The following is a 16181-nucleotide window of genomic DNA, read 5'->3' as shown; positions in this document are numbered from 1 at the left end:
TGTTATATGGATTACGGCAAGCTGTTGAGGAGTATTGAGCAACTGAAACGCCAAATGTGAGCTAAATTCCATTGTGAAATATAATCCGTTCAAGAACTTCTAAGTAGGCAATCTTAAACCTGTCACATTTGCACTCATGTATTTGAATTTATTTAAAATACTTAAGACCACTCTGGAAGCAACATTGACACTATTGTTAAAACAAATTCTATAGATTCACTACAATGGGCTATTTGACAGCTTCCCCAGGTGTAAAGGGAACATTTGTATGCATGTGCTGACAACCTTAACCTTGTTTTGCTCGTTCATGTTTTCTGCATCCATCCTTGGCTACTTCTGTACACAGCTGCTTGCAACATTTTATTATTATTTTCACATGAAGGTTCTGTAGGAATTCTAATTCTTTGAGAATGACAGAGATAATTCACATAAAGCAGTAGCTTGTAGTAGATGATCTACTGATCTGAGCTTTGCTAGGGAAGCATCTCAATTCTGGTGATGAAACCAAATTACAGATTGGTAACAATGGGGATTCTCAGATAAATCTGCACTTAATGCCATTCATCAACCTTAGAAGTGCTTTTAACTGTTTCTAGCTTCATGAAAAAATGGGTGTTTGGCTACAGATCACTTGCTATTACTTCTGTTTGTACTATATCACTTTTAGCTTTGGTGCTAAAACTTCGATTTTTTTGCTGTGTAGAACATCTATCTCCAATTACACTTCAATGGATTTGTTACCAATAACTTCTAAAATGTGTGACAGATGTCTCGCGTATAAGCAGGCTTATCAGAGGGAGGTAAAATGCTATGTTGTTATGGGGTGCTAACAGAAAAATAAGTCTTTAATTTATCTATTTTGTAGTTTGTTAAAATATGGGCATGCTATGAATAAAACTAGGACCAATTCAGAATTGTTGCAGGACATATTAATGCTCTTATGCTGCTGAAGAGGTGAAAATTGGAAGGGCTTGTTGAAACCACTGTTTGAGATTTCCACCCTACCTCTTCTTATTTTCCAGGCACCATATTATGGCGGTGGAGGTGGTGTTGGTCCTTTTCCCGTGTCTTCCAGAGGACAGTATGAACACTATCATGCTATTTTTGACCAGATGCAGCAGCAAAAGGAAAACATTAGAGTAGCTGAAGAGAGGGAAGCCAAATTGAGGGCAAAAGTACAAGGCCGAGAAGTTGTTGAAAGGTATGGATACCTTCCGTTAGAAGCTGCATGTGGTTTGCTTTAGATGAAAGTAATGAAAGTTACTGTACATATTTATCTACAGAGGAATTCCACCTGGAATACGTCCAGGAGTTCCTAAGGGGCCTGCAGGTCATCACCATTCACCTGATGCTGGTGCAGTTAGGAAAAAAATGAAAAGATTGAAGGAGGTGTCTAAACAAGCCAATGCAAACAGGTTGGACAATGATAATCCATAAATCTGTCCCTACATGTTAGATTCTTGTTCTGTGTCTTGTTTCATTTAGTAGTTGGACATGTCTCAAAATCACTTTTTTCCATTGGTACTGTGCTGTCTGTTTGTGTGTTAATCCCTTGCAGACCACGATTCTTTTAGAACCAATGGAAACCTTGGCTTCCCCAATAGTGGAAAAAATGAATTACCAACAACTGTAAACAAACTAGATTTCAGCCAAAGTTCTTGGCTTAATGCAGTTGTGGATAACACGATAAGCCTCCTCCTTTGCTTTTTTCATAGTTCCCCTTTTTGTGTTACCTGCCAAGATGCTTCCTTCTCCTGTCATGGCATTCTGACTGCCTTCTCTGTGTCTAAGTGTTGGACTCTAGCATAGGAGAGCATGTAGAATGCTCCCAGAATTGGTAGTTCCTGTTTATTGATTAGTGGAAAACTTCTAGGATCTTTCTTCGTCAAGATGCAAATGCCAGGTGTTATGATGGTGTCCAGCTTCTAGTTCAGTGATGCTTATTCTTTACAATTACTATAAACTGAGCATTTTATGTATAAAGGATTGTAAACAAGTATTTTTTTTTAATGATTTCAGTCTTTCGCGTAGCTTCTTCAAAACTTCTTTGCTGTCCTTCAGATCTGTTAACATTGCCCAAAGAACTATGTGCGCTTGTGCGCAGTAAATGGGCAAAATATCTTTTTTTTCCTAGAAGTTTAGTAAGTGGGCATTACTAACTAATTTTCCTAGAGGGACAAATTTTATCATGCATCACTTAAACTTCTGCAGATCCAATGATGTATCCCACGGAGGAAGAAATAAATGGAGTTAATGTGAGGAAAAGGAAGTCACGAAAGAAAACGTTTGTTCTTCTAACCTAATTTTTATTCAGTTTTATGTTTTAATAGAATACATTTTGCCTTTTAAAATAGAAAAAAATCTACAAGTTTGCAGCAATAAGAACACATTTAGCACTTATGTTACAATTTTGCAAGCTACACGGTATATTTTATTTTCTTTATAGTAATTTGGGCTGTTGTGAGCGAATTAAAATTCCTCCTGTTACAACACAGTACTGGAAGGTGTATTTTCCCAGCTGATGTAGATGCGTATTTCCATCCTCCTTTATTTATTCTTAATTCCTGGCACAAAGTGCCACAATCCCCAAAACTTGCCTAGATGAGGAAACACTGTTTGCCTTGCCCATTTGACAATATTAAATAATACTTGGTTACACCTGGGTAAACTATTTTAAATGTGTTCAAATTGAGAAGAACCATACTAGTGGGCTGCAAGTTATGAATAGTGTGGAGATCATGAAGAGAAGCTGATTCAGTATTTCTCAAATACATGAACTTGGAAGCACTCAATGAAAATACTCTGCAGAAATTTCAAAATAGGTAGAGATTTCTTTATTTCTATTTGTAAACTGGACTACCTTTAGCCTCAAATCAAGGTGCTGTTTCTTAGCATTTAAAATGTGAAAAGTATTTGTACTTTATTATTTAGAAGCAATTTTATTATCGTAGCTAGCCAAGCAATATTTTTCTCCTGCACTTTATTTTTTTCAGCTGGAGGTGAAATAAAAAGATGAGTGTTCAGGATGTTTAGCTCAACCAAAGAATTTAAATAACTGCAACTTTCTTTAAGATGAGGAACTTAGAGTGTACGTTAAAGAAGCTGAAAATGCTCAAGTTGCAAACTTTCTGATTACACTACCACAACTGATGTAAAGCTAGGTATACTCAACGTCAACAATCTTTAAAAATTGTCTCTTGGACAGAAATGCAGCCCAGAAGAAAACTAGTTGAAATGTTTCAGCAAAACGAGTCACTCGGCTTTAGAGTAGGGAAAACCCTTTTCAGAAAATTTAGTTGAAATAAGTCTTTCCTGTGAATTTGGTTGAGACAAATAGGTTTGGGGTTCTTTTTGTTTGGGGAAACACCTCTCTTCCAACACTGTAAGCTAAACTTCAGCTATGTGACACAGGTTTGGACAGATTTCACTGTCTACCAGTTGAGTTCATATGTAATGAACAGTTAAGGTAAAAATCTTGTAGTGAGTCAAATATGTGTATACACATAAGAGTATCAAGTGTGTGTTTCTTTACCAGTAACACATACGTGAATCATCTTGCCTTCTCAAGCAGCTACAGTGTTTGTTTTATTTGTATCAAAGTAGTTTTATCTCCATCTTACTCTCAATGAATGTTAGCATATGGAAATATTTAATTTCCCTGTTGCTTGGGGAAAAGTGGGGGGTGAGGGGAGAGAAAAAACAAGATGCAAGGATCTTTAATTAGTGTGCTAATTCATTTATGAGTTACTAGCAATAGCTCCTGTATTGCAGAATGATTCTTTCTTTAACTGTCTCAGCCTGATGGTTGTTCTGGCTACTTCTAAGGTAGGAAAATTCTTTCACAGTCCCTTTAAAAGCAAACAAAAATCCCCCAAGATCCCCCAACACGAGTTGCCAGAACACTCGGAGAATACTAGCACTGTACTAATAATCTAAGTGGTAGAATCTCTCACTCCAAACTTAGGTCAGTCTTGAAAGACTGCTGCAATATTGACTTTACTGACTGGCTCATGTGATGCGTTCTTGCTTCTCTCTGAAGGGAAACCTTGAAGGAGTCTTCTTTTTCACAAGCAATAACAATAATGAAATCAGCTAAGACATTTTCAGAAATTATCACGCTAAGGTTGTGTTTTGACACTCATTTTTGTTTTGATGACGAGGATCTGGAAGGACAACGTGGTGGCTTGGGTTTTGTTTTCTTTGTGTGTTTTTTTTTTTTTTTAAATTGTTCTTTTAACTTAGTTGAGCCTATTTTCCTCCATTTTGTGGAAGTCTGATTTGTATTTTGGCTGATGAAAGGCTTTTTTTGAAGATGCCTTACTCATAGAAAGTTACTCTTTTTGTGTATATCCTAGTTAGAATAAAGATGGGGATTTTTTGAGTGTCATATTTCAGAGACTTTCATTTTGCTATGTGTTGCAATTACTCAGGCAAAAAGGATGGATAGCTGCAGATAGAGCAAAGCAAGTTGAAGAATTCTGGCAACGGAAGAGAGAAGCCATGGAAAACAAAGCTCGAGCTGAGGGACACCTGGTATGGAATCTGGTCTTCCTATGTATATTACTGTTGCAGCATGCTTTATGAATCTTTGAAGTAGCATGATAACCTTGAAATGCTGGCTAAATAATTTCCTTAAGTATTTAAAAAAAAAGTGAATGGGACATAGGTGTTTTTCATTTTGTTATGTTTTATTAAAATGTAACAGAACTATGCAATACATTTTTCATGACTGTAAATGTATTCACAAAGGTAAATATCTTTTTTGCATGTGTCTAACTTGATGTGAATTTTAGAACATTCATTTACATGGTTTTCTGTTCATAGCTTTAAAGTTTTGGTTGAAATTAAACTATTATTCGGTAGCTTGAACAAAGTGAAGTTTGATTAAACTGATAGAGCTAATGAGCAGATACAGCAGTGTGTTTTACAAAAACGCATTCTGCTTATTTGGAAGGTATTATAAAGACATCTCTCTCTGTCAAGGTTGATGTTTCTAAAAATCTTTACTCTCTAGATATTAACTAGTGGATACTGTCACAAAATGTTCTTAGCTCTATAAGCTTGCAGTTCTAAATTCAGTATTCCTTTAGGAAGTTTGGTTTGCAGTAAAGATATCTTGGAAGTTATTTATTTGCGTTAGGACTTTGTGGTTGAACTGTGTGTTTTCCTAATATGGATAGTTTTGCTTTTCGAGTGCTTCTCCACACTATTCATATACAACCAAGGCACAATATCACCATCAGCTGCTGAAATTAAACTGACCGTGCTGGCATTGCAGTGAAATGAGACCAACTGCAGATTTACAGAAGCATCCTCATGAGTTATATCTGAATATCGGTTCATGATTTACAGCCAGGCTGTGTTTTTTCAGGGATTATTTCACTTAGAGCAAGCAATTCTTAGATATCTTTATTCACTGCTTTGATGGTGAAGTATCCTTAGATTAGTATATACGTCTTAAAGCATGACTCTTCCACTTTAAAACTATGGTTCTGTTTTGTTTTGTTTTTTTAAACCTCCAAGATCATTAAATAGTTTTGAAAAAACGGACAATTCTTTGCCTCTTCTTAGATAAGTCCTTAGTAGTACCTGCTTCCATTTTGTACTTGACTTTTGCATTTATATTAATGTATGAGATAATGCAAGATACCCAAGTGTTCAGGTGAATGTTTCTCTAATGATTCAACTGAGCCCAAATGTTTCATTCTTAACTGGCTGCCGTAAAAAAAAAAAAACGGGAGGTAACAGAACAGTTCTGTTGTAAAAGTAAGTTCTAGATGTTTAAGACTTAAAACTCAAAGCCAGGGTTCCAAATTCATGTACTATCATTTGCCATTGATAGCAGAAGTTCTCAGCAGCTTTGTTCTATTGGTAGAGGAGAATAATTTGACTAGCTTGGCAGCAGTTCTCATATAGGGGTGGGACTATTGTCCAGACCATGATGATCTGAGAGGAGAAATCAGTAGGTATCATCAACTAATATGGAGCTGTTTGCTGTATAAAGACTTGTAAGTCAAATGACTTGCACTAATTTACCCAGATTCTGTGAATACAGTTGCTGCCAATTTTAATTTTCAAGCGATAGTCTAAAGTTTGACTCAGTAGGTGAGTTGGTGAGATACTTTAGGTCAGCAGCTGTCTTAGAGGAGAGGTGACTCAATTTGTTACTTTGCTGTTGCTGTGTGGCGTTGCAAAACATTGGGTCCTGGTCTTTGAAAATTTTAATGTAGGCAGATGAGTAAAAATTAACAATGTACAGAAAGAAAATTGGTTCTCAAAAAATCTTGCTTCCAGTTTCTTTTTTAAGAGCAGTGACATAAATCTCCATCAGTTTGAAAATAGTTAAACTAACTTGAAAGCTAGAACGAAGAACAATGAGATGACTTAAATGGTGCCTGTTAGCTTTTGTAAAGCTCAGGAAAATGCATAAAAAAACTTAAAAATAAACAAATATTTTCTGAAAAGGTGAACGTGGAAAATATTTGTTTCCATTTTGTATGACTTAATGCTCAAGCTGAAACCGGAATTCACGGAGTCCTCATGAATGTATGCTACTTCTTATACACAGGATGGTTCCTTTAATTCTCTGGTCCCCCAGTCACTAAACCACAGAAGTGTAGAAATTTGCTGTTTCCTTGAGTTACTGATTTTCATGCTCAATCTAAGAGAGTATTTAGCCAGAATATTTGGATTCAGTGCTCCCGATCAAGAACTTAACTGGTGTATTTGCTTACCGTTCTCTACACTCAAGCTTGAGAAAGCTAAAGCCCTGGTATTTTATAAGGCAAAAGGTCTAAGTAACTATCACAAGTGTACTAACTGTCTCTATTGTATGTTGAGTTAACAAATCAAGACTTTTTTAACCTGTTCAGCAGAGTTTTATCATGAACAAAACAATTTAAACATTATGGATTGTAATCCAAGCAGGAAACCTGGATTTAACATATTCTTGTACTGTTTTGTATTGAACTTCCTTAAAGGTCGAATCCTTCTGGTGACAGTTAGGACACTCATCACACATGTACTCATCACACTAACCAAGACTATACACTGTGAATGAAGTATTTTATTAGGTTTTTGAGTTTGCTACTTGTATATTTAAAAAAAAAAAAAGTCATCATTGTGGAAAAAGCTTAATCTAAGAACATATAAAGATTCCACTTTTATTTTAGGCTTGGCTCAACAGTGGCAGAGATTCCAACTGTATGCCACAATTTGTATATAATCCAGATGTAGAAGAACTCGTGCCCATCAGAATTTAGGCTTTTAAACACAGCAGAAGATGAGAATTGCAGGGATAAGGCAACGGTATTCTTCAAGCTCTAGTCTCTCTCTTTGGCTACTCAGGATTTTTAGTTACTAGTCATATGTTTCATGGAAGTGAAAGGGGTTATTGGTTAACTTCAGAACAACTGCAGATCATTGTTGAATTTGATTTCTTTGTAAGTGAACAGTTATTGGATAAAGCAGATAATTTTACTGCCCCAGCCACCTTAAATTTGATACCATTAAATGGCAAACAGGGTACACTGCAAAACGTGGCAGATATCTATGGAGGCAGGCCCATTTCTGCAAGAGGAAGGAAATCCAGAAACAAGGAGGAAGAGGTATGCTTGCCGCATGTTTGCCACTTCACTCATCACACAAACAGCCCTATTCTGGCCCTGACTGTGCCTGTTTTCCCTGCATGGTTCATCTGTGTACCAAAATAAAAGGACTTTATAAATTCCCAGGAAATAATTAACTGTATAAAGTTCTAGAGTTTGGGTGTGTTTGGTTTTGTGTTGTTTTTTTTTAATAATCAAAATAGTAGTGGTCTACATCAGTTGGTCTCAGAGAGGTTCTTGAATGTGCATACATATAGATATGACTCAGTATATCTGAATTCTGTTGTGGTAAATATAACCATTCCCAGCCTTCAATGATATAAAAATGTAATGATAGTTTAATACTGGGAAACATACATTCCAGTTTTCTTTATTTTCATTAGATGAGAGCTTTTCCTGGAGATTAGTAAATGCTAATATGGTGATAGTAATAGGGATAATCATTGGGATTATTTTCTTTACCAATCTTATTTTTTTGGTGGAATCTTATGTATTTTAAGTTAACCGTACTGGAGACAGTTTCAGTATAACTGAAACTTATTTCCTTTCTTTGCCTTAGGAATATTTGGCAAGATTAAGACAGATCCGGCTACAAAACTTTAATGAACGTCAACAGATTAGAGCAAAACTTCGTGGAGAGAAGGTTTGTTTGAAAAATATTCTTAAATCCTTAAAGTTGGCTGTGAGATTTTTTTTTTTTTTTTTTTTTTATCCCTGTGGGAAGACTTTTCTCAGGCAGTTTTATGTATAGACATATATTTTTGACACTTTCCGTTCCACAGTGAGTGTACTTCCATCTCTTCTTCCAGAATATGTGAAATCTGTTTATTTTAATGCTGGGGGTGCAGCTTCAGTGTCTGTAAACTAAAAATGTTTTAAAACAAGCCAACATAAAGTTACATCTGAATTTATATTTATTTGCTTTTAGTTATAGGAACTTCTCTGGAATTAACTTTTTGACAGTGCTCATGCAGAATACATATGAAGCAATTCTTTAATACACACCTACAAAATGTATGAAAAGTTAAACATTCATGGCATGAGCTCAATTTAATCAATACACTTTTTTGCACACAGCACTTTTCTGAAATATGTTCATCACACAACAAAAACAAAATGTGTTCATAAAGTAGATTAAGAACAAACACTTCTTAAAGTGTCAAATGGCTAATCCAAGGCACTCTTGGAAGCAATCCATTTACTTGTTTAAAAAATAGTTTCATTTGCGAGGCAACCTATTTAGTAAATATGGTCTGGAGTTTGTTTACATCTTTTATTAACCTACTGTGTGATCTTGTGCTCGTGAGTCTTCTTCCTCTTCCTGTCCTTTTGTCTTGACAGATTATTTGGGTTTCCTCAAGTGATTACCTGCTTATATATAAACACTGCCCTTTGTGATTTAAAACCAGACAAATGTTCCTGCCTCGCCCCTACCTTTAAGCACCCATATTAAGTGCTTTCATGCATCTTATGTATAGTGAGTAGACATGTGAGACAAGACCGTATCCAGTACCACTCAGTTTCTTTAGACCGCTGTCCCAGCTAAACAGAGTTCTGCATTGCTATAGGTTTTGGGGTTGTTTGTTGTTTGGTTGTTTTTTTTTCAGCTAAAATATTCTATTTTTTTCCTGTATTAGTGACTTCTTTTGAGTTGTTTTCTTTATTTTCTTTAACCTTGATTGCATCTCACTGGTGAGATGGAAGAGAGCCAAATTCAATCTCCTGATTAAGGCACAAAATTTCTTTAATGTGTTGAAGAGGAACCCGTGTCCCTTTAAATCTAAAATGAATGATCATAGAATCATAGAATGGTTAGAGTTGGAAGGGACCTTGAAGATCATCTAGTTCCAACCCCCCTGCTGTGGGCAGGGACACCTTCCACTAGACCAGGTTGCTCAAAGCTCCATCTGACCTGGCCTTGAACACTTCCAGGGGTGGGGCATTCACAGCTTAACTAGTCAACCTATTCCAGCATCTCACCGCCCTCAAGAGTAAAGAAGTTCTTCCTAATGTTTAGCCTAAATTGACCATCTTTTCAGTTTAAAGCCATTACCCTTTGTCCTGTCACTACTTGCCATCCCCATCTTTCCTGTAGGCCCCCTTTAGGTATTGGAAGGCTGCTATAAGGTGTCCCGGAGCCTTCTCTTCTCCAGACTGAACAACCCCAACTCTCTCAGGCTGTCCTTGTAGGAGAGGTGCTCCAGCCCTCTGATCATCTTTGTGGCCCTCCTCTGGACTCACTGGCCTCTTGCTCTGGAGAGAGCAAAAGTTATTTGTGTTTCTACCTGAGGAGACTATGCAAACTTTGTAAGATGTGTGAGTGGCTAAGGGAGCAATGTGGGCTGTTCTCCTAAGTTTGTCTTAAGGAGCAAGAGGAAAATAAAGGTCTTGTGAGTTTATGAAGTTACTGTAGGGGCTGGTCAGTGAAGTTATCACTAGGGCTGACTCACATAAAATGCGAAGTTGATGTATCACAAGCACACGTTGTCTTAATTGCATTTGATGCTAGATTCACTCATAACTCTCTTCTGCTGTTTTGGACAAGCTTCAAAACTGCTGCAGTGGGACTAGTTATCTCTCTACACAGCTCTACGAAATCTTCCTGTGGCTCATGAGTACCCTTAGAATACTGATGATAGTGGTAAAATGTTACCAGTATAGAGCCATTGCTGTGCTGCACTGTTTCATTTTTTTCACTAAGAAGCTGCAATACATTCTGTCAAAATTGGGAGCACCCACACTCTACCTGCAGTATGGTTAACTACAGAAGTAAAGGTACTCTCCAGAAACCTTTTCTCTGGAGGCGAAGGCTGCTTGTGCTAGTAAAATCAAACAAGAGTACTGTTACTGTGACCATGACATTAATTCTCTGTATGGGTTATTAGGCATGTCAGGAATGGAACTTCCTTTCCCAGTGGCTGTACCTTGTCTTGTGTGTCCCAAAAGTTATGCCACCTACAAAGGAACAGAGAACAGATTAATATCTTTCGAGGAAATAGGCCTAAACTAATTTTCAGAATTCAGAGACCAAATTTAAGAGGTTTTTTTTTCTTGATGACCTGCAAACTTCAGCATGGAGGCTTACTTATGTTTGAGATGGTGTTCCTATGACAGATTTTTGTCTATTTCCTTATGTTGATTAGCAATTTTATATCTATTGCTACTGCATAGTATGCTATACTGCATAGTATCCTATGATAGATATAGATGAATATATGTGTTCATTTATTTGCCTATGAAAGATGCCAAATTATTTTTCTGAAGTTTCTCTATCTCCAGTGTTCTATCCAGTCATCTTTTTTTTTCCTGTTAGCTGACTGAAGCTAAGGTGGGCATGGCCACTTAAAAATTTACCTAAAATTCTTGCTTGTGTTTTGCCAAATTATTTCTAATACTACTCTTTTTCTTATACTGCAAGAAGCCTACTAAATAAGCCTTCTGGATGGTTTATTTTAAATAAAAGGTCTGCACAAGTTGGTCATGAGCAATAAAAGACTCCTGTCAGAACTCTTTTTGCGTAACTCTGTTGGTCTGTTCTGTAAATAAGAATGTGCAGAGGCAGTGGAAAGAAGTAAGAGAGATTTCAGAGGTAGACTTTATGTATTCTTACTTGTTACCATTTTCCCCCCTCACCCATTCCACCTTCCCTGGAGCACATACAGTGGAAGAAACTGGAATTCCAGAGCTTCAAACCTTTCTTGTATACCTTACCTGCAGAGTATGCAACAGTGATGAGGGGTGGCAGGTGAGAGCCCTGCATCGTTAGGTCACTTCTTTTGCAACAGTAGGTGTGTTACTTTCTTACTGGCTTGTAAAAGCTTTGTATCTTTTAAAACAAACAAACAAAAAACCCCACAAAACCAAACAAATAAACAAAAACCCGCACAAATCTCAAAGATGAAGTTCAGTCTGAGTAGGCATTACATTTGAGTGAGGAGTTATCTTGTGAAATTATGACCCGTGTTAGTTATACGGTCTGTCTAAATGATCCAAGTAGTCACTTAATATCACTCAGTTTTTAAATACATGAATAAATGATAATTCTTTGAGGACTCTTACTTTGCAGAATGAAGCTGCCAGTTCTGATGGACAAGAATCAAGCGAGGAAGCAGAACTGAAACGCAAAAAGATAGAAGCGCAGAAGGTAATTGTGGGGAGAGGGAGGATGGAATTTACTGTTTTCACATTTGTTTTGTATCTCATGAAGTTTTTTACACTTTATTTTGCTATCAATAGTTTGTTCATACATCCACTACAAGAGGTTTTTATTTTAACTGTGTTGCGGTAACAACTCTCCAACTGTTTTATCTCAATAATTTTAAAATATGTTGTGACATAGAATTTTTCCATCCCTGCCTTTGAGATTTTTCTCTAGGTTAGCTTTAGTCCTAAAGGCAATTTGGTATAACCGAAATAGCTTTTTGATACTAAAAGGGAAAGGAAGATGTGCCTTAAATAATAACAATTTTATTTTAGTTAAAAGAATAAAGGAGAGCAAAACTCCTTACGTGTGCTGACATGGGCTACGTGTGGATTAGAAGGTGAGCTATATACCCCTGTGATGAAGTACATCTAAAGCAAATGTGTTTCATAGAAATCCAATATTTGATCGGAACTTTATTCCCTGTGGTGTTCTTATATCAATAACTATGTCTACCATACAGTATGCAGCAAGTATTACTCTATCTATTCTATGATTTTTTTTTTCACCCATCATCTGCAAAGAGCAATGGTTAAATAAAAAAGCTAACCTTATGCCTTACCTTAAAACTAAAACTAGAGGTGGAACAGCAACTGAACTTCTTGTGTTTATGTTGAGTAAGTATGTAAAGTTTAAACTGAATAATTAATATTTTGATTAATGCATTTGGCTTCAAAACTAATTTTAAATAGAGAATCTAATTTTAAATTACTTTGTTTAATATTACTGCGTACACTAAAAATATAACCATGCAAATCAAGAATTGTAATTAAATTTTGAGGGGTTGCCATTATTTCAATGTAGAAGATCAGTTGTTATATTTGTGTGGTGATTTTGATTTGTCAGTGAAGTCCTTCCGTCACAGTCTATACAATAATAAGTGAGAGAAGGCAAGATGAAGTAAATGTTTCTTTTTAAAATGTTCCATGGAATGGGATACTAATGCTTTTTATGATTTTAAGTTGGTCTTTTTTTGCTTGTTTGTTTATTACAGGCCCAAGCAAACGCTCGAGCTGCAGTTCTGAAAGAACAGTTAGAGCGAAAGAGAAAGGAAGCATACGAAAGAGAGAAGAGAGCCTGGGAAGAACATGTAAGAAAATAAATCTTATTACACGCAGTCAAAGTATGTAGTGCCATACCTTTGTGTAACTAAAATCTTATACTGTGATTTTTCAAGCTTAGATAGTTAGTTTGTCTTCTGAAACTGAGGAGAGCGTCTGTCGGTCACAATTCCCTCATTAGAAGCCTAATCTTGGGCATACTTGAATGAATAATTTGGTTCAAGGATTTAATAACATCAACCCTAAGAATCATTAAGATTACCTTAAGCATTTTATTAATGATCTGTAATTTACGAAAGTGTACTTAATCTTCTTTTGCTTCTGTGTGCTGTGGAGTGAGAAGTCCAACTGGTAAAACATTGCTACGAAAACCAGGTTGTTGTGAAACAGATAAACTTGAAATCATTCTCGTGTGCAGTTGGCAGTTTTCTTTTGTATGAAAATGTGGGGTATTATTGTCCTTTTTTAAGGTTTCCATGAGCCTATTTGATGATACTGTGTTTAATGTGCAAAGTCTTGAAGTTAACTTATTGATTTTCATTTTCTAATTGAATCTATACAGCTGATAGCAAAAGGAGTAAAGAATCCTAATGTGCCTTTTCATGTGGGAGCTACAGAACAGAGTCCTGTGCATGGACTACAAGAGCTTGGAGCGGCTCTTCCTAAGCCACAACTTCCAGTGAAGCCTGGTACACCAGTTATCTCCATGACTTCTGCTTTGAAGGAAGTGGGTGTGGTAGGTACTTTTTTGCTAAGAGGGTAAAATTAATGGGGGAAAAACCCAAACTGATTTGAAAAATAATTTTTAAATGAATGTGTGATTAGGTAGAAAAAAAAAATCATTAAGGGTACTTGTTGCTTCTAATTGGGGAAAGAAGAAAAAAATGTAAAAAGAACCCAAAACTTGAAAGCTGTTGAAATACATATGTACACTGAAATCCAAATTCAGTCAGTTTTGAACAAAATGGCTTATTTGTGAAAAAATGCACCCCACAGTGCAATTTCAATGCAGTCATGATTAGTGGAAGAAGATATCAACTAACCAGCATTTTCATCATCCTCTTGAAGAGGGGAGTTGAGGAGTTTTTAACCTGGTGGAGGTGAGATAATAAATTTTGAATGATAGGACTTTTATATTAATCCTTGTTTTCAGTGAGTTTGAAAGTATGTGCTGATTATAACACAGAATATAAAGTTTGAGACTTTAATCTGATAGTGTCTCTTGTTGTCTAAAACAGTATTAGAGACTTCCCAGTCTCTTATTTTCTGTGATCTGGGGTCCTGATATTGTAAATGCCTACACATTTACCTCAACTATCACCATTTGATTTAAGTAATAACTGTGAAACTGAAATTGTACAAACACTCACTTGTACGTTGGGTTTTTAACACAATCTGTGTTAATTTGAATGCTAACTTTTGGGTTTTTACCTAACCTATTCCTAGATTTCAGTGTAGTGTGGGATTATATGCTATATAGAACCTGGAGGCTATGACTATGGGAACATAGTGAGACTTAGTGCTAAATACTGTATATAAAATGTAATACACTGAAAGATGCCAGTTGATAGCTGGAAAGATGTCAGTTGATAGCGAATCATGTTTTGACAGATACTTAAATCGTTAGCACATTTTTTCCCTGTGGATAGTTTGTCTTATGGTAATGCAAGATGGTGGCTATAACTGACTAAAAATTTGCACACAGAGCAACTGGAGAAGACAAGTCTTGTACATTTTTGCCTTCAATTTTTAGTTTTATTATTTTACATATTTACTGGTTTACAATTTTGAAGAGTAAATATGCTCTCGAAATGAAGCTGCTTTTGGAAGCCTGGTAGGTTTTATGCAATAGCTGAAATTTCATTGCTCCCATAATTGAGGCAGATTAAGAACAATGCAGAATGTTCTGATGGGGCGGTTGGACTAGATGATCTCCAGAGGTCCCTTCCTGACCATTCTGTGATTCTGTGTTTTCCTTAAAAATGCACCACATAAGGGAATACTTGCCTTAGTTTAGTGTAATTGTGCATCCACCTAGTCTCAATCATCTTAATCTCGTCAGGTGTTATGATATGTTTTCAGATATTGAGGAATTACTGTTTTCTTATTCTTTACCGACTTGACGTTGTATATACTGTAATCATTAAAGTCGTCTCTTCTTCCTTCTGCTTTTCTTTACAGGTGCTCCCTGACTCTGTCCTTGCCACTTTTTTGTTCCTTTATAGAATTGTTTCTAGCATTGGAGTTTGGTTGCATTTTGCTGTAGAGGTCGTACCTAGCTTTGTCTCATGTTTCATGCTCTGAACTTTCACCTGTCTACTTAAACTGAGTCAGATTCATTTGCTCACAACTTCCAGATAGTGAATGAATCAAAGACTGAAGCTGCCCTTGAAATTCTATCTTTGGGAAGCCCCATAAAAACAGAAGTATCATACATTCTGTCTCAGTTTATCTGCAGTTGTCAATGAAAAGGCTTTTGAGGTGATTTTTCGCTATTACATCTATTAATATTCTCAAGATTATTTTTTTCTGACATATTCTTCTACATTGTATTTCATGCTGCTTGGACTACAAGGATGAAAATGTAACTGCTGTCCAGGAAGCTGAGGAGGAAGTAAAAAAGACAGATTTTGCAATGCAAGTATGTAAAATTGTATTCAGTTTGATTTTTGTTTTCTTTTCCTTTTTAAGTACTATTTTGAGTGATATATGTTGGCCCTTATTTCAGAGTAAACGAGAAATACTGAGAAGATTAAATCAAAATCTTAAAGCTCAAGAAGATGAGAAAGGAAAAAAGGAGTGTAAAAATATCTCTGAATCGGTTGAGTCTGAAGGTGGTAAGGAACAACAAGAAGGTGACCATCCAGTTCTAGGAGATCGCAAAAAATGGGAATCTGGGGCATCTGAGTTGATTGTTCCTCTAGCTCAGTTATCGATGGAAGATTCTCTCTCCGGAACAGACCGTAAGTACTTTTTTTTCTTTGTTACCGTGATATTAGTAAACCAGTTTACCATACGTAGTGTCTGTTTTTTATAAAGCAAGTACTCATTATTGTTGTCTTGTTATGAGTTGCATGTCATCTGTTTCTAAAAAATAGGTGGTTATGTGTTCTCTGGGATAAGGAATGAGGCGCAGGCTGAGTAATTAATCAGTAGAACAATAAAAACTGAAGGTTTTCACAATTTATCTGTTACTTCTATTGTGCCCTTCATCAATCTTAGCTTTTTTTTTTTTTTTTAAATCAAGCCTGTCTTTGCAAATTTTCTCTCTGCCTTGTCTGGTCTTTTGGGTGGAAGACCCTTTTTCTGGTT

The 16181-nt window shown here is 36.2% G+C and overlaps 1 protein-coding gene across 1 annotated transcript in view; it reads left to right on the top strand.

Annotated features, from left to right (window-relative positions):
- Positions 1-16181, top strand: part of NEK1 (NIMA related kinase 1) — a 50257-nt gene that overhangs the window by 18927 nt on the left and 15149 nt on the right. Inside the window, exons 15-24 of the mRNA XM_082482894.1 lie at positions 1023-1201; positions 1284-1415; positions 4431-4533; positions 7524-7607; positions 8167-8250; positions 11674-11751; positions 12803-12898; positions 13432-13605; positions 15445-15510; positions 15598-15832. Of these exons, the coding sequence (XP_082339020.1) occupies positions 1023-1201; positions 1284-1415; positions 4431-4533; positions 7524-7607; positions 8167-8250; positions 11674-11751; positions 12803-12898; positions 13432-13605; positions 15445-15510; positions 15598-15832 (1231 nt within the window). The remainder of the gene's footprint in view (positions 1-1022; positions 1202-1283; positions 1416-4430; positions 4534-7523; positions 7608-8166; positions 8251-11673; positions 11752-12802; positions 12899-13431; positions 13606-15444; positions 15511-15597; positions 15833-16181) is intronic.

Source organism: Vanellus vanellus, assembly GCF_965231255.1.
Source record: "Vanellus vanellus genome assembly, chromosome: 4".
NCBI lineage: Eukaryota > Metazoa > Chordata > Aves > Charadriiformes > Charadriidae > Vanellus > Vanellus vanellus.
Note: the sequence above shows the minus strand (reverse complement) of the source record. Positions and strands in the feature narration are given on the sequence as shown.